Below are 15,712 nucleotides of genomic sequence, written 5' to 3' on the forward strand. Positions count from 1 at the left end.
GTAATCACATGACCCATCTGCCCTATAGGCTATTACCCATCAGCCACCTCCCAGTCCCAGCCTACACCAATATGTCATGTCCTTAGCCTCTTCAGAGCAGCTCAAGAAAAGGTGAGTGTAAAACAGTACTATTTACACCAGAATGATGATATACATGAGTCTGTAATTGTTGTAGGTTCTCTCTCCCTTCCTCTCTCGCTCATGTAGCACAGATTGGACTGTGTGGTTGATAGGTTATAATGCATAGACTTTCTCTCTCTCTCCCTTCCTCTCCCTGTCTCGCTCTCTCCCCCCTCCAGACCATGCTAATCTCTCCTCTAGCAGACAGGAACCAGAAGGAGTTGTGTTCAGTGTTGTGTGATGTGTTGGAGGAGCAGTCTCACAGGGAACTGTTTGCCTTAGAGCTGGGCTCTGGCACAGGACAGCATGTGGTCAACTTCGCCATGGCCATGCCCTTCATCACCTGGCAACTGTCAGACATCAAAGAGGAGTCCCGTGACAGGTGGGCCCTGCTAGGACCAAATACAGTATATATTTGGTCCTAGCATATAAGTATGTGAACCCCTTGGCTAATGACTTCTCTAAAAGCTAATTGGAGTCAGGAGTCAGCTAACCTGGAGTCCAATCAATGAGATGAGATTGGAGATGTTAGTTAGAGCTGCCCTGCCCTATAAAAAACACTCACACAATTTGAGTTTGCTATTCACAAGAAGCATTGCCTGATGTGAACCATGCCTCAAACAAAATAGATCTCAGAAGACCTAAGATGAAGAATTATTGACTTGCATAAAGCTGGAAAGGGTTACAAAAGTATCTCTAAAAGCCTTGATGTTCATCAGACCATGGTAAGACAAATTGTCTATAAATGGAGAAAGTTCAGCACTGTTGCTACTCTCCCTAGGAGTGGCCGTCCTGCAAAGATGACTACTGCAAGAGCACAGAGCAGAATGCTCAATGAGGTTAAGAAGAATCCTAGTGTCAGCTAAAGACTTACAGAAATCTCTGGAACATGCTAACATCTCTGCTGACGAGTCTGCAATACGTAAAACACTAAACAAGAATGAAGGTCATGGGAGGACACCATGGAAGAAGCCAATGCTGCCAAAAAAAACAATGCTGCACATCTGAAGTTCGCAAAAGAGCATCTGGATGTTTACATTTACATCATTTAACAGACGCTCTTATCCAGAGCGACTTACAAATTGGTGCATTCACCTTATGATATCCAGTGGAACAACCACTTTACAATAGTACATCTATATCTTTTTTTTGGGGGGGTGGGGGGGGTTAGAAGGATTACTTTATCCTATCCCAGGTATTCCTTAAAGAGGTGGGGTTTCAGGTGTCTACGGAAGGTGGTGATTGACTCCGCTGTCCTGGCGTCGTGAGGGAATGTTACACAGCACTACTTGCAAATATTATGAGGACAGATGAAACTACAGTTGAGTTGTTTGGAAGGAACACACAATACTGTGAGTGGAGAAAAAAAAGGCACAGCACACCAACATCAAAACCTCATCCCAACTGTAAAGTATAGTGGAGGGAGCATCATGGTTTGGAGCTGCATTGCTGCCTCAGGGCCTGGACAGCTTGCCATCATCAACGGAAAAATTAATTCCCAAGTTTATCAAGACATTTTGCAGGAGAAAGTAAAGCTATCTGTCCGCCAATTGAAGCTCAACAGAAGTTGCAGCAGGACAACGACCCAAAACACAGAAGTAAATCAACAACAGAATGGTTTCAACAGAAGACAATACGCCTTCTGGAGTGTCCCAGTCAGTCCTGACCTCAACCCGATTGAGATGCTGTGGCATGACCTCAAGAGAGCAGTTCACACCAGACCTCCCAAGTATATTGCTGAACTGAAACAGTTTTGTAAAGAGCAATGGTCCAAAATCCCTCCTGACCGTTGTGCAGGTCTGATCCACAACTACAGAACACGTTTGGTTGAGGTTATTGCTGCCAAAGGAGGATCAACCAGTTATTAAATCAAAGGGTTCACATACTTTTTCCACCCTGCCCTGTGACTTTACACGGTGTGTTCAATAAAGACATGAAAACATATAATTGTTTGTGTGTTATTAGTTTAAGCAGACTGTGTTTGTCTATTGTTGTGACTTAGATGAAGAAAAGATCAAATTTTATGACCAATTTATAGGGCTATGTGGGACGCTAGCGTGCCACCCGTGGTGCACCCTATCAACAGCAGGTGCATTTCAAGAGCGGCAAATTTGAAACCAAATAAATGTCAAAATTCAAATTTTTCAAACATACAACTATCTTACACCCTTTGAAAGATAAACATCTCCTTAATCTAACCACGTTGTCCGATTTCAAAAAGGTTTTACGGCGAAAGCATAAAGTTAGATTATGTTAGGAGAGTACATTGACAATAGCTGTGTGTAATGTTTTGTCAATTCAAAGACGGGCGTCACCAAAACCATAAAACCAGCTAAAATGATGCACTAACCTTTTACAATCTCCATCAGATGACACTCCTAGGACATTATGTTAGACAATGCATGCATTTTTAGTTCTATCAAGTTCATATTTATATCCAAAAACAGCGTTTTACTATGGCATTGATGTTGAGGAAATCGTTTCCCTCCAATAACCGGCAGTCAAGTCAGCACCACAAATTAAATAATTAAAATTAGAAAACATTGGTAAAATATTATATTGTCATTTAAAGAATTATAGATTTACATCTCTTGAACGCAATCAACTTGCCAGATTTAAAAATAACCTTACTGGGAAATCACACTTTGCAATAATCTGAGCACTGCGCCCAGAAAAAATATGCTTTGCTATACAGACAAACGGCCATGTTGGAGAGATCTAAAATCGAAAATACTATGTAAATAATCCATTACCTTTGATTCTCTTCATCAGATGTCACTTCCAGGAATCCCAGGTCCATAACGAATGTAGTTTTGTTCAAAAAAGCTCATCATTTATATCCAAAAAGCTCCGTGTTGTTAGCACATGATCTAAGCCAGCCGGACTTCTCGTCATGAACGAGGGGAAAAAATATATTTACGTTCGTTCAAACATGTCAAACGTTGTATAGCATAAATCATTAGTGCCTTTTTTAACCAGAACATAAATAATATTCAAGGTGGACGAATGCATTCTCTTTTATAACGTATTGGAAAGAGGGTACCCAACATGAACTCGCACGCCAGAGTCTAATCGGCCATCACCGTTCCATGGCTCTTGTTCGGTCAGATCTCCCTCCAGAAGACTCAAAACACTTTGTAAAGGCTGGTGACATCTAGTGGAAGCAATAGGAAGTGCCAAAACATTAATCAACCCCTGTGTGTTTCAATGGCAATGGCTTAAAGGTAATTCAACACATCAGGTATCCACTTCCTGTCAGAAAATGTCTCAGGGTTTTGCCTGCCAAATCAGTTCTGTTATACTCACAGACACCATTGAAACAGTTTTAGAAACTTTAGGGTGTTTTCTATCCATATATAATAAGTATATGCATATTATAGTTACTGGGTAGGATTAGTAACCAGATGAAATCGGGTACGTTTTTTTATCCAGCCGTGAAAATACTGCCCCCTAGCCCCAACAGGTTTAAGGTAATTCCAAAGGGTTCACATACTTTTCTTGCCACTGTAGATACTAGAACTATATAAAATTTAGTAGAGGTAGATATTATAACTATATAAAGTCTAATATGTATATATACCATGATATAGAGGTAGATATTATAACTATATAAAGTCTAATATACTGCTCAAAAAAATAAAGGGAACACTTAAACAACACATCCTAGATCTGAATTAAAGAAATAATCTTATTAAATACTTTTTTCTTTACATAGTTGAATGTGCTGACAACAAAATCACACAAAAATAATCAATGGAAATCCATTTTATCAACCAATGGAGGTCTGGATTTGGAGTCACACTCAAAATTAAAGTGGAAAACCACACTACAGGCTGATCCAACTTTGATGTAATGTCCTTAAAACAAGTCAAAATGAGGCTCAGTAGTGTGTGTGGCCTCCACGTGCCTGTATGAACTCCCTACAACGCCTGGGCATGCTCCTGATGAGGTGGCGGATGGTCTCCTGAGGGATCTCCTCCCAGACCTGGACTAAAGCATCCGCCAACTCCTGGACAGTCTGTGGTGCAACGTGGCGTTGGTGGATGGAGCGAGACATGATGTCCCAGATGTGCTCAATTGGATTCAGGTCTGGGGAACGGGCGGGCCAGTCCATAGCATCAATGCCTTCCTCTTGCACGAACTGCTGACACACTCCAGCCACATGAGGTCTAGCATTGTCTTGCATTAGGAGGAACCCAGGGCCAACCGCACCAGCATATGGTCTCACAAGGGGTCTGAGGATCTCATCTCGGTACCTAATGGCAGTCAGGCTACCTCTGGCGAGCACATGGAGGGCTGTGTGGCCCCCCCAAAGAAACGCCACCCCACACCATGACTGACCCACCGCCAAACCGGTCATGCTGGAGGATGTTGCAGGCAGCAGAACATTCTCCACGGCGTCTCCAGACTCTGTCACGTCTGTCACGTGCTCAGTGTGAACCTGCTTTCATCTGTGAAGAGCACAGGGCGCCAGTGGCGAATTTGCCAATCTTGGTGTTCTCTGGCAAATGCCAAACGTCCTGCACGGTGTTGGGCTGTAAGCACAACCCCCACCTGTGGACGTCGGGCCCTCATACCACCCTCATGGAGTCTGTTTCTGACCATTTGAGCAGATCCATGCACATTTGTGGCCTGCTGGAGGTCATTTTGCAGGGCTCTGGCAGTGCTTCTCCTGCTCCTCCTTGCACAAAGGCGGAGGTAGCGGTCCTGCTGCTGGGTTGTTGCCCTCCTACGGCCTCCTCCACGTCTCCTGATGTACTGGCCTGTCTCCTGGTAGCGCCTCCATGCTCTGGACACTACGCTGACAGACACAGCAAACCTTCTTGCCACAGCTCGCATTGATGTGCCATCCTGGATGAGCTGCACTACCTGAGCCACTTGTGTGGGTTGTAGACTCCGTCTCATGCTACCACTAGAGTGAAAGCACTGCCAGCATTCAAAAGTGACCAAAACATCAGCCAGGAAGCATAGGAACTGAGAAGTGGTCTGTGGTCCCCACCTGCAGAACCACTCCTTTATTGGGGGATGTCTTGCTAATTACCTATGATTTCCACCTGTTGTCTATTCCATTTGCACAACAGCATGTGAAATTTATTGTCAATCAGTGTTGCTTCCTAAGTGGACAGTTTGATTTCACAGAAATGTGATTGACTTGGAGTTACATTGTGTTGTTTAAGTGTTCCCTTTATTTTTTTGAGCAGTGTGTATATATATATATATATATATATATATATATATATATACCATGATATAGAGGTAGATACTAGAACTATATAAAGTCTAATAAATATATACCATGATATAGAGGTAGATACTAGGACTATATAAAGTATAATATACAGTTGAAGTCCGAAGTTTACATACACTTAGGTTGGAGTCATTAAAACTAGTTTTTCAGCCACTCCACAAATTTCTTGTTAACAAACTATAGTTTTGGCAAGTCGGTTAAGACATCTACTTTGTGCGTGACACAAGTCATTTTTCCAACAATTGTTTACAGACAGATAATTTCACTTATAATTCACTGTATCATAGAAGTTTACATTCACCAAGTTGACTGTGCCTTTTAACAGCTTGGAAAATTCCAGAAAATGATGTCATGGCTTTAGAAGCTTCTGATAGGCTAACTGACATCATTTGAGTCAATTGGAGGTGTACCTGTGGATGTATTTCAAGGCCTACCTTCAAACTCAGTGCCTCTTTGCTTGACATCATTGGAAAATCAAAAGAAATCAGCCAAGACCTCAGAAAAAAATTGTAGACCTCCACAAGTCTGGTTCATCCTTGGGAGCAATTTCCAAACGCCTGAAGGTACCACGTTCATCTGTACAAACAATAGTACGCAAGTATAAACACCATGGGACCACGCAGCCGTCATACCGCTCAGGAAGGAGACACTTTCTGTCTCCTAGAGATGAACATACTTTGTTGTGAAAAGTGCAAATCAATCCCAGCACAACAGCAAAGGACCTTGTGAAGATGCTGGAGGAAACAGGTACAAAAGTATCTATATCCACAGTAAAACGAGTCCTATATTGACATAACCTGAAAAGCTGCTCAGCGAGGAAGAAGCCACTGCTCCAAAACCGCCATAAAAAAAGCCAGACTACGGTTTGCAACTGCACATGGGGACAAAGATCGTACTTTTTGGAGAAATGTCCTCTGGTCCGATGAAACAAAAATTTAACTGTTTGACCATAATGACCATTGTTATGTTTGGAAGGAAAAGGGGGAGGCTTGCAAGTCGAAGAACACCATCCCAACCGTGAAGCACGGGGGTGGCAGCATCATGTTGTGGGGGTGCTTTGCTGCAGGAGGGACTGGTGCACTTCACAAAATAGATGGCATCATGGGGACGGAAAATTATGTGGATATATTAAAGCAACATCTCAAGACATCAGTCAGGAAGTTAAAGCTTGGTCGCAAATGGGTCTTCCAAATGGACAATGACCCCAAGCATACTTCCAAAGTTGTGGCAAAATGGCTTAAGGACAACAAAGTCAAGGTATTGGAGTTGCCATCACAAAGCCCTGACCTCAAACCCATAGAAAATTTGTGGGCAGAACTGAAAAAGCGAGTGTGAGCAAGGAGGCCTACAAACCTGACTCAGTTACACCAGCTCTGTCAGGAGGAATGGGCCAAAATTCACCCAACTTATTGTGGGGAGCTTGTGTAAGGCTACCCTAAACGTTTGACCCAAGTTAAACAATTTAAAGGCAATGCTACCAAATACTAATTGTAAACTTCTGACCCACTGGGAATGTGATGAAAGCAATAAAAGCTGAAATAAATCATTCTCTCTACTATTATTCTGACATTTCACATTCTTAAAATAAAGTGGTGATCCTAACTGACCTAAAACAGGGAATCTTTACTAGGATTAAATGTCAGAAATGGTTAAAAACTGAGTTTAAATGTATTTGGCTAAGGTGTATGTAAACTTCCAACTTCAGCTGTATATAGATACATGATATAAAGTTAGATACTAGAACTATATAAAGTCTAATATATATATATATATATATGTGTGTAATGTACTGTTACACACACACACACACACACACACACACACACACACATATATATATATATATATATATATATATATATATATATATATATATGTGTGTGTGTAACAGTACATTAGTCTGGACCTTCTTGTTATCTCACCTCTCTGATTCTATATCAACGTTGGTTGTTGGCAGATGCTTTCTTGTATGCATTTCTCATATCCATCTTATTTCCCGACACACTAAATAGGCTCACATTGTAATTACATTTTCAATAAGGTAATTACAATGTAATAACAAGGCTATTGTCTTACCATGAGCGTCAACACATAAGATGTCATATTTTGCCGAGCTGCACTTGCTCAAACATTTCATACTGTCTATGGATGATATGGGGTTATGGCTCCAGTGGGTGTGATGTTATTTTGCAGTATCAGAGCCTACATAGCGGCAACCAAAGTGAAGACTGTGCTGCAGCCTGTGCACCTGGACGCCAGCGAACCCTATGAGAAGTGGGCAGGCCTTCCACGCGGGGCCTGTGATGTCATCGTGGCCAGTACAGCTTCAGTACAGCTCTTTCCAAACTGTCGAGGTAGGCCTTACACGTCAGATCATCCCATGATCATCATTATACGTCTCATCTTTGGCTGTGAAGTTTTATGATTGCATGAGTGAAGATGTGTTAGTATAGTCACTTATAGCCAGTGTGAAGTGACAGTCTGTGTTTCTGTTTTTATTCCCAGGGCGTAGTCAAAGGATCAGGCCAGATCCTCAGACAAAATGGTCTCCTGATCACACATGGGGTAGGTATCATGGATGGAGAGGGGGGGGGGAGATAAAGAGGACATTAATACTGTACATTTAAGTGTTTTTTAACGTCAGACACCTCTCTCTCTCGCTCCCCAGCCCTACGCCATCAACGGCACCATCACCCCCAGCTGTCTGGAGGACTTGGACCAGGAACTACGAGAGATGTGAGTTATTACATCATAGAGAGAGCTGGCCAATGTGGAGCTACTACCATATAGCTTCTAGCCATTAGTTCACTCAGGGTGAGGGTTATATCCATGAATCCAAACTATCATACTGTTTTACCATGTCAGTTCTGTTCCCCTACAGGAACCCAGGGTGGGGTCTACCAGACATCGACGTTCTGAGACAGCTGGCGTTTGGGAACGGGATGCGTATGGAGAGGATGGTGAGCCTCTTTAACGAGTCTGCTTGTGTGTATGTATAAACTAATGGATCTTTAAGGGTGGACTATACTGTACACATAGAAGGTATGTCTGCTGCTAGCTCAGTCCTTCTAAAAGGATGTTTAGGATCAAGTCTTCATTTGTTTTCCCAGATAGAGATGGAACAGTATAATAAATGCCTGGTCTTCAGGAAACGTTGACATGAAAACAGGGCTTCTTCTGCATCTGAACAAACATCCTGATGACCCACATTTTAAACATCTATTTATGTAAATAAAGTACATTATGCAAAATAAAATGTGTGCCCTTTCATTTTCAGCTCCTAAATGACACTGGATCTAGATCTGGTCCCAGATCTGTTTGTGCTATATAGCCAACTCCATGACAATGCATCTAGACTGGTCCCAGATCTGTTTGTGCTGTATAGCCAACTCCATGACACTGGATCTAGACTGGTCCCAGATCTGTTTGTGCTGTATAGCCAACTCCATGACACTGGATCTAGACTGGTCCCAGATCTGTTTGTGCTGTATAGCCAACTCCATGACACTGGATCTAGACTGGTCCCAGATCTGTTTGTGCTGTATAGCCAACTGCATGGCATGGCAATGAGTGACAAGGAGTTGGCATGACAACAGACTGGCACTCAGCCTACTTCAGATTCCAAAGATAATATGACAGAAACACACAAAGCAGGTGGACAAGAGAAGAAGATATTTATTAAATATAATCTTAAAATTACTTTAAAGAAGTCGGACAGAAGATCATTAATGATGAAGTAAAGAAAATCAAAGGGGTTACAGAAGAAGTCACTGATTGGGTGTAGGTTACATCCATGCACAACACATGCACAACACATGTACATACCCTGAAGAACTGACTACCACCACCTCTCCACTCCCAACCCACAGGGTTCTGAAAGACACTCTGAAAGGGTGGATCTCAAAAGTATTTTCCTGATTCCCTCCCCTACGTCCTCTCTCCTCCTCCTCAAAACATCAGACGGAAGCGGGCAAAGAATTGAAGAACCAAGGAAAGGAAACGAGGAATTAAGGAAATAGTTTTGTGATTAAACCAAATTTGACTGAATCTAGCACCAGAAACAAAATGGATGCCCATCTAATGTAGAGTCCCCCTCTACAGATCAGATAACGCCACCTCAGCCCTGTCTACATCTCAGCACCCACAGATACACACCTATAGGGCTCTGGTCAAAAGTAGTGCACTATATAGGACACACACAAAGTCAGAGGGTCTCTACTCTCTCATAGGCTGTGTTTACACAGGCAGACCCATTCTGGGGGTTTTGCCACTAACTGATCTTTTACCACTAATTGGTCAAAAGATCAGAATGGGGCTGCCTGTGTAAACAGCCATATAGACCTGACTGCACCCCTCTGGATAACTGCTAGTTAATATTTGGCAATGGAACTACATTTGTAATCTTAACTTATATTCACACTAGTTCCTCCTGGAGTGTGACGCAAGGCATTGTGGTTAATGGAGTTGTTGGGAGAGACCCATTATGTCAACAGTTGTGACACAGGACACCTTGCGAGAGTGATGGTGGTAATCTGTCTCTGGAGCTGTGAATATTGGGAATTGTAGTTCCACACTGGATGTAAGTGTTCTATTGTAGTCCCATACTGCTTCCCCTCAGCCAGTCTGATTGGTGAGAAGATAACTATCAGAAGTGTAAAAACGAATAAAAAGGTACTTTCTCCCATGTTCTCCATCAACTCAAAAAGCTATAGTGAAAAACACTACCAAGCCTTACCAACATAAGACGGCCCATCTATACTCTAAAATGAGCTCTGTGTGTGTGGAAAATTACACTTGAACGTAAACTCAGGAGGTTAGGAGAGGTGGGTTAGTGCATCCCTCCCTCCATTCCTCCCTCCCTCCCTCCCTCCCTCCCTCCCTCCCTAGAACCCTGGAACCGGTTGGTGCTTTCTGTGCTCCATCCTACATCTTTCTTCACTCATCCCCCATCTCCATTAACTCTCACAGCCCCTGTCAACCAAGCAGACATATGAAACATGTCCAATCACCACAATATGACTCCAGAAGAGTTACTGCTGTAACACATCTGCCATGTCCATGGAAATAAGGACTTTAACATGCAAACTAGCTTACACAAATATGAGAAAGGATGGTTATGGTCTTGTCTTAGATTCCATTAATTCCTATCATATTTGATTTGTTCCTTTATTATACCGCTGACTAGATGAGCTTCAGATATTCGTTTCAGAAGAGAAAGACTACATACATTATCAGAGAGAGAGAGAGAGAGAGAGAGAGAGAGAGAGGAGAGAACACTGTAGCAAAATGCATTAAAAGAGAAAGTGTTTCTTCTAAGTTCAGGTAGTCCCTCCCCATCTAGGTTCCTAGTGAATACAACCCTGGGGTATGCATGGTGCATAGTAACCCTACTTAACCCCTTCCTCACTCCTCTCATCCTCCATGTCAGGTGGGGGAGAGGATGGCTAGGAGGAGAGGTAACATGTCTGTTAAGTCACAATAACATTTCACAACATTGCCGTAACAAAACAGAAACATTGTAAGAAACGTGTGTTTGTTGGGGTATCCAGGCCATGAGGCCAGAAGAGAGAGAGAGGTGAGGCCAGAAGAGGAGAGAGTTGAGAACAGAAGAGGAGAGAGGTGAGAACAGAAGAGGAGAGAGGTGAGAACAGAAGAGGAGAGAGTTGAGGACAGAAGAGGAGAGAGTTGAGGACAGAAGAGGAGAGAGTTGAGGACAGAAGAGGAGAGAGTTGAGGACAGAAGAGGAGAGAGGTGAGAACAGAAGAGGAGAGAGGTGAGAACAGAAGAGGAGAGAGGTGAGGACAGAAGAGGAGAGAGTTGAGAACAGAAGAGGAGAGAGGTGAGGACAGAAGAGAAGAGGAGAGAGGTGAGGACAGAAGAGAAGAGGAGAGAGGTGAGGACAGAAGAGAAGAGGAGAGAGGTGAGGACAGAAGAGAAGAGGAGAGAGGTGAGGACAGAAGAGAAGAGAGGTGAGGACAGAAGAGGAGAGAGGTGGGGACAGAGGTGAGGACAGAAGAGGAGAGGTGAGAAGAGGAGAGAGTTGAGAACAGAAGAGGAGAGAGTTGAGGACAGAAGAGGAGAGAGTTGAGGACAGAAGAGGAGAGAGAAGAGGAGAGAGTTGAGGAGAGAGTTGAGGACAGAAGAGGAGAGAGGTGAGGACAGAAGAAGAGAGAGGTGAGGACAGAAGAGGAGAGAGTTGAGAACAGAAGAGGAGAGAGGTGAGGACAGAAGAGGAGAGGTGAGGACAGAAGAGAAGAGAGGTGAGGACAGAAGAGAAGAGGAGAGAGGTGAGGACAGAAGAGAAGAGAGGTGAGGACAGAAGAGAAGAGAGGTGAGGACAGAAGAGGAGAGAGTTGAGAACAGAAGAGGAGAGAGTTGAGAACAGAAGAGGAGAGAGTTGAGAACAGAAGAGGAGAGAGGTGAGGACAGAAGAGAAGAGGAGAGAGGTGAGGACAGAAGAGAAGAGAGGTGAGGACAGAAGAGAAGAGGAGAGAGGTGAGGACAGAAGAGAAGAGAGGTGAGGACAGAAGAGAAGAGGAGAGAGGTGAGGACAGAAGAGAAGAGGAGAGAGGTGAGGACAGAAGAGGAGAGAGGTGAGGACAGAAGAGGAGAGGAGAGGTGAGAAGAGGAGAGAGGTGAAGACAGAAGAGAAGAGAGGGGGTGTAGTGTTTTGAACCCTGCCAGCAGCAGGAGGTAACGTTAAGCTGAGCTAGCCAGGTGGATGGATCAGTCGAAGGAGATGAGCTGTGCCTCGCTGCCTGGATGGACCTGCGGAGGCTGCTGCTGCTGCTGAACCTGCTGCTGGGGGCCACCAGGGGGAGCCATCTACACAGAGAGAGACAGAAGTAGTGTGAGAGAGATTACCATCAATCCCTCACTGCAACTTCCACTACATAGAACAAACAAGCCTCTGACATACGGAATCAGAAGTCCCCCTATAGACAGGCAACACTATGCTGGTAGAGAGAGAGAGGAGAGAAGAGAAGAGAAGAGAGAGGAAGAGAGAGAGAGGAGGGCGGGCGAGAGAGAGAGAGAGAGAGAGAGAGAGAGAGAGAGAGAGAGAGAGAGAGAGAGGAGGGAGAGAGAGAGAGAGAGAGAGAGGTGGGCAAGAGGAGGGCGAGAGAGAGAGAGAGAGGAGGGCGAGAGAGGTGGGCAAGAGGAGGGCGAGAGAGAGAGAGAGGAGGGCGAGAGAGGAGGGCGGGCGAGAGAGAGAGGAGGGCGAGAGAGAGAGAGAGAGAGAGAGAGAGGAGGGCGCGAGAGAGAGAGAGGAGGGGCGCGAGAGAGAGAGAGAGGAGGGCGCGAGAGAGAGAGAGGAGGGCGCGAGAGAGAGAGAGGAGGGCGCGAGAGAGAGAGAGGAGGGCGCGAGAGAGAGAGAGGAGGGCGCGAGAGAGAGAGAGGAGGGCGCGAGAGAGAGAGAGGAGGGCGCGAGAGAGAGAGAGAGGAGGGCGCGAGAGAGAGAGAGAGGAGGGCGCGAGAGAGAGAGAGAGGAGGGCGCGAGAGAGAGAGAGAGGAGGGCGCGAGAGAGAGAGAGAGGAGGGCGAGAGAGAGAGAGAGAGGAGGGCGAGAGAGAGAGAGAGAGAGAGAGAGGAGGGCGAGAGAGAGAGAGAGAGAGAGGAGGGCGAGAGAGAGAGAGAGAGAGAGGAGGGCGAGAGAGAGAGAGAGAGGAGGCGGGCGAGAGAGAGAGAGAGAGGAGGCGAGAGAGAGAGGAGGGGAGGCGAGAGAGAGAGAGAGAGAGGAGGGCAAGAGAGAGAGAGAGAGGAGGGCGAGAGAGAGAGAGAGGAGGGCAAGAGAGGAGGGAGGGAGGGAGGAAGAGAGAGAGGGAGGAAGAGAGAGAGGGAGGAAGAGAGAGAGGGAGGAAGAGAGAGAGGGAGGAAGAGAGAGAGGGAGGAAGAGAGAGAGGGAGGAAGAGAGTAGAAGAGAGTAGAAGAGAGGGGGAAGAGAGAAACCGAGGACTCCTACCTGTTGGTACATGGGCTGTTGTCCTGGGCCCTGCATGTAGGGTTGTTGTGGGGGCATGTTGGGGTCCTGCCCAGGTAGGGCTGCCATCATATTCTGCATGGTGTAGGGTGGAGGGTAGGCCACGTAGGACATACCGTTAGTGGGGGGAGGCTGGGACATGGGGGGCAGAGACTGGGCCTGGGACACCACGTTCTGCTGAGACCGATGACACAGGAAAATAATAACATTACAGACGTGGCTAACGGATGATTTAAAACCTACATGTAGAATGTATTATGATGTGGTTATAATCTATTATAACACTAGTCATGAGCCGTTTGACTCCCTTTATAAACACCACATTATGATGCTAAATAAGGAGGAGCCACGTTGAGAAACAAAATGAAAGAGTGACATGAAACCTGAAGCACATTTTAAAAGGACTCCAGGTAAGTGGTACCGGAGCACCAAGTCTAGGACCAAAAGGCTCCTTAACAGCTTCTACCTCCAAGCCATTAGACTCCTGAACAGATAATCAAAGGGCTACCCAGACCCCTCTTTTACACTGCTGCTACTCTGTTTATCATCTATGTATAGTCACTTTAACTATACCTACATGTACATATTACCTCAGCTAACCGGTGCCCCTGTACATTAACTCTGTACCGGTACCCCCTGTATATAGCCTCGCTACTGTTATTTTACTGCTGTTTAATTATTTGTTACTTTTATTTTCTATTGTTTTACTTAACACTTAATTATTTTCTTAAAACTTCATTGTCGGTTAAGGTCTTGTAAATAAGCATTTCACTGTAAGGTCTACACCTGTTGTATTTGGGCGCATGTGACAAATAACATTTGATTTGATCTGACGGTGTATTGCTGAGCCTCTCATTGGGACGTGACATCAGGCATTACATCATGTAGTTCACATTAAGGAGGAAACCTAGTTACCTAGACGACAAACTCCGTATGAGGAAGTCCACTACCACGTTTCCATTTCAACACCAATAGTATTGTAACAGGCATGACACTCCCCCTCTGTTCTCACCTGGTATCCCTGTGTGGGTGTGGCCTGGTAGTTAGAGTAGGCGGGGCTAGTGGTGGGCGGGGCCTGGCCAGGGGGTGCAGGCTGCCCATTGGTTCCTGCAGGCTGGTACATGTACATGTTGGGGTCTGGAGCAGGGAGACAAACACAGGAGCGTCACGTTACAGAAGGTCAATGTACACAATATATACAAAAGTATGTGGACATCCCTTCAAATTAGTGGATTCGGCTATTTCAGCCACACCCGTTGCTGACAGGTGTATAAAATCGAGCAGACAGCCATACAATCTCCATAGACAAACATTGGCAGTGGAATGGCCTGTACTGAAGAACTCAGTGACTTTCAACGTGACACCGTAATAGGATGTCACCTTTCCAACAAGTCAGTTTGTCACATTTCTGCCCTGCTAGAGCTGCCCCGGTCAACTGTAAGTGCTGTTATTGTGAAGTGCAAACGTCTAGGAGCTCAAGCTCACAGAACGGGACTGCTGAAGCACGTAAAAATCGTCTGTCCTCGATTGCAAGACTCACTACCGAGTTCCAAACTGCCTCTGGAAGCAACGTCGGCACAAGAACTTCATGAAATGGGTTTCCGTGGCCGAGCAGCCGCACACAAGACTAAGATCACCATGTGCAATGGGTTTGGCGGATGCCAGGAGAATGCTAACTGTTTCAATGGATAGTGCCAACTGTAAAGGTTCATGAAGGAGGAATAATGGTGGCAACAGTTTGGGGAAGGCCCTTTCCTGTTAAGGCATGACAATGCCCCCGAGCACAAAGCCAGGTCCATACAGAAATGGTTTGTCGAGATCGATGTGGAAGAACTTGATTAGCCTGCACTAACCTCAACCCCATCGAACGCCTTTGGGATGAATTGGAACGCTGACTGAGAGCCCGGCCTACTCGCACAAAATCAGTGCCGACCTAGCCTGGAACCAAGTCCCTGCAGCCATGTTCCAACATCTAGTGGAAAGCCTTCCCAGAAGAGTGGAAGCTGTTATAGCGTCAAAGGGGAGGAACAACCCTGATTCCACTCCTGATTCTGAGACACTCAAGCATTTATCCTGGTCCCAGATCTGCTTGTGCCATCTTGCCACTCCTTGTAATGAATTGCCACATCAAACAAGCTGGCCCCCAGGCTAACTACCATGCTATTCAACAAGACATGCTGGCCCCCAGGATAACTACCATGCTATTCAACAAGACATGCTGGCCCCCAGGCTAACTACCATGCTATTCAACAAGACATGCTGGCCCCCAGGCTAACTACCATGCTATTCAACAAGACATGCTGGCCCCCAGGATAACTACCATGCTATTCAACAAGACATGCTGGCCCTCAGGCTAACTACCATGCT

At 45.3% G+C, this 15,712-nt stretch overlaps 1 protein-coding gene and 1 pseudogene across 8 annotated transcripts in view; one reads left to right on the forward strand and one right to left on the reverse strand.

Moving 5' to 3' along the window:
• Positions 1 to 35: 35 nt before the first annotated feature.
• Positions 36 to 8,618, forward strand: LOC106593308 (methyltransferase-like 26 B; annotated as a pseudogene). Its single transcript, XR_014392598.1, has 7 exons — positions 36 to 111; positions 300 to 502; positions 7,562 to 7,722; positions 7,874 to 7,933; positions 8,037 to 8,104; positions 8,250 to 8,328; positions 8,479 to 8,618. The product of XR_014392598.1 is annotated as a methyltransferase-like 26 B (transcript).
• Positions 8,619 to 9,025: 407 nt separating this feature from the next.
• The window catches only part of LOC106606314 (hepatocyte growth factor-regulated tyrosine kinase substrate), a 39,973-nt gene continuing 33,286 nt past the window's right edge, over positions 9,026 to 15,712 (reverse strand). For 5 of the 7 annotated variants that reach the window (XM_082976308.1, XM_082976307.1, XM_082976306.1 and 2 more), the window contains exons 18-20: positions 14,358 to 14,482; positions 13,328 to 13,522; positions 9,026 to 12,193 (exon numbers count right to left, since the gene is read on the reverse strand). In XM_082976308.1, the coding sequence (XP_082832434.1) occupies positions 12,095 to 12,193; positions 13,328 to 13,522; positions 14,358 to 14,482 (419 nt within the window). In that variant the 3' untranslated portion in view covers positions 9,026 to 12,094. The remainder of the gene's footprint in view (positions 12,194 to 13,327; positions 13,523 to 14,357; positions 14,483 to 15,712) is intronic. The other 2 variants (XM_082976309.1, XM_082976305.1) reach the window with 1 other exon arrangement.

Source organism: Salmo salar, chromosome 06 (assembly GCF_965601325.2).
Source record: "Salmo salar chromosome 06, fSalSal1, whole genome shotgun sequence".
Taxonomy (NCBI): Eukaryota; Metazoa; Chordata; class Actinopteri; order Salmoniformes; family Salmonidae; genus Salmo; species Salmo salar.